The sequence below is a fragment of the Ranitomeya variabilis genome, chromosome 1 (assembly GCF_051348905.1).
Source record: "Ranitomeya variabilis isolate aRanVar5 chromosome 1, aRanVar5.hap1, whole genome shotgun sequence".
NCBI classification, from domain to species: domain Eukaryota; kingdom Metazoa; phylum Chordata; class Amphibia; order Anura; family Dendrobatidae; genus Ranitomeya; species Ranitomeya variabilis.
This window is the reverse complement of record NC_135232.1, coordinates 575,297,645-575,300,527: the sequence shown is the minus strand read 5'-3', so window position 1 is coordinate 575,300,527 and position 2,883 is coordinate 575,297,645. Positions and strand designations below refer to the sequence as shown.

At 31.6% G+C, this 2,883-nt stretch overlaps 1 protein-coding gene across 1 annotated transcript; it reads left to right on the top strand.

The window, feature by feature from the left end:
• Positions 1-1,253: 1,253 nt before the first annotated feature.
• On the top strand, positions 1,254-2,222 carry LOC143793865 (olfactory receptor 6C4-like). The gene has a single exon (XM_077280818.1). It carries the CDS (start codon positions 1,254-1,256, stop codon positions 2,220-2,222), a length of 969 nt encoding a protein of 322 aa, XP_077136933.1.
• The last annotated feature ends 661 nt before the right edge of the window (positions 2,223-2,883 follow it).

The window sequence follows — 2,883 nt, the reverse complement described above, 5'->3', positions numbered from 1 at the left end:
ATTTATGGCATTTGACAATTAGGTTAATTAATTTTATATTTTTATAGATCCCATTTTTACAGATGTAGCTATACCACATGTGTTTTTTTTTATTTTTAAAGTGTAAAAACGGGATGACCCAGATATTAAATTTTAAATATTTATTTTATATTTTTTTTCTCACAATACTCTATTGCCCATAAGTGACTTAAATCTGTGATTATTTGATCATTTAAACAGTACAATGCAACACTACACTACCAAAACATTGCAGTATTAATTAAAAATTACAGTCTCTATTAATTCAGTCAAAGACTGTGCTTCCTGGCAGCAACATCATGGCAGGTATGTGAGTCTTCAACTATCCCTTGACTGCCATGGCAGCCTGTCAGAAACCTGTAAGGGAGACTGGTTTATAGAACTGTTCACTCCAGGACCACATAATTCAAATGCCACCATTAAAAACTCACATCTCCAATAAAGGGGACAAAAGCAGCCTGTTGAGTAAGCTACTGGTAGAGGCAGATGTTGGCTCTAGCAAAACAGTCAGCATCTGTCAGGTATGATGCAGGCTCGGTTCCTGAGCTTGCATCATAGATGAGGAATCAACAAAGATAAATCAGGGTGTTGAAGAAAGGATTAAACAAATTGTAATAAAGTTTTTTATCCTAATTTGAAATTTTTAAATACTGCTCAATTTGAATTTGGTATGGAATTTTTGAGGTTCAAACCTAAAATATAACTAAACATAAAAGAACCAAACATGAAAAATGACCTACAAACTGAAAGCCATATTTTATATTTTGCCTATTTTATTAAAGTTGTTAACATAAACGTTTTACTGAAAATCTCTTGCACATTATATTATATGACTAGTGAATGAGGATTTAACTAATTCTTTATTTTTGTAGCTGGTTTTTAACATGACACAAAATAAGGACCTTTACTGTGGAAGACAGAAACTTCAGCAGTGAGCCACAGAGTTTTTCAATCATAGAAAGTTCTATCCATGCAAGAAAATTTGACAAATATAGTAACATGGTGAAATATAGCTTTCTTCTTTTTTTTTTTTAGTTTTGCCAAATTGACCATCCTTGGGCTAAATAGCACCCGACCGACATTGACATTAATCAGTTGGGTCCTCTTGTTATGCTTTTTTTCCCCATAATATCTCTAGAAAAATGTTATAAAATATTATTTGTGTTAGTCTACATACTGTAACCTTAAATCTATAATACTGCATGTCTTCCATTAGATTTTTTTTTGTATTCGGTATGAAGCATGTCAACAGAACTGCTGTGAATGAGTTTTTTCTATTGGCCTTTTCCCACTTCCATTCATTTCAGAATGTACTCTTCTGTGCTGTTCTTCTGGCCTACACAATTTGTGTTTTTGGAAACATTACTATTATTCAGTTGATTAGAATGGAGCCTTCCCTACATTCTCCAATGTACTTTTTTATCAGTATATTTAGTATTTTGGACATAATGATAGTCTCGGTAACCATTCCAAAACTGATGGCTATCCTTATCCAAACTAAGAAGACAATTTCATTTATTGGCTGCTTTATCCAGATGTATACCTTTAATGCCTTAGGAGAAACAGAGTGTTTTCTGCTGACTTTGATGGTCTTTGATCGATATCTAGCCATTAATAGTCCTTTACAGTACGCAGCCATAATGAACAGTCGATTCTGCTTTAAATTAGCTGTCCTGTCATGGTTTCTTGGTTTCTTAACCTCTTTTTTCCCTACAATTTTCACCTTTCAGTTGGACTTTTGTGGACCAAATGAGGTAGACCATTTCTTCTGTGACCTTACACCGTTGCAAAATTTAGCTTGCTCAGACCCATTTATTAGTAATATAACAACCAGTATTGCAGCTGTTATTGCAACAGTTTTGCCCTTTTTTGCCATAGTGGGATTCTACATTAATATTATATATACTGTCTTGAATATTGACAGAGAGAAGAAGAAAACAAGAGTCTTCTCAACATGCTCGTCCCATCTCATTGTCGCGTCTCTCGCTTATGGTTCAGCTATTATTGTGTATGTCAATCCTAAAGGCAGTCAATATGACAAGTTCTTTGCTCTCACATACACTGTGGTTACACCCCTTCTAAATCCATTTATTTATACTTTTAGAAATAGAGAAGTAAAAAATGCATTTAGAAAAATAACTAGACAGTGTATAAATTTTGCCAAACCACAAAAACATAATGAAATGGTTATTCCGATCTCCTGATTATTTTTTTACTACCCTTTACCTCTTATAGACCAGATTATACTTTAAACCTTGATGATTATTTTGTTTTTATTGTTATTATTATTATTATTATTGATGTGTTGCATTATTTTATTAGTCATTTTTTTCTTCAATAAAGCCAAATAAGTAGTTCTGTTTTTGTTCAGCACAAGTTGTGTTTTTTAATTAAATCATTTGGAGCATTAGCAACTTATTGACTCATTCTGGGGGAAATTGTTATAAAACAGCAATTCTATTTTTCATATTCATTGCTTTGCTCCATTACTGTTCTACATAATTAATGTAACCTTAATTGTACAAGTCATTTTTTTTTTCATTTTTCATGTTTGATGTTTGCGTGTATGTATGTTTTTTTGTTTTTTTTTTATTTTCAATGTATAAAGTACTCGGAACTGAAAATGGAAATCCCAAAAAATTATTTTGTAACATTTTGGCCCTAAAACATGTTTTTTTTTTCAAACTCTACGTGACATACAAACAGAAAGCAGTGTAAATTCATGCATTATCATCTCATATTTAAGGACTAACCTACTGTTCTTTATATGTTTCCTGACTAAAAATAAAAATGAAAACTGCAATCCTTGTACATTTTATTTGAATTTTTCTTGTGTGTATATATATACTGTATATATATATATAT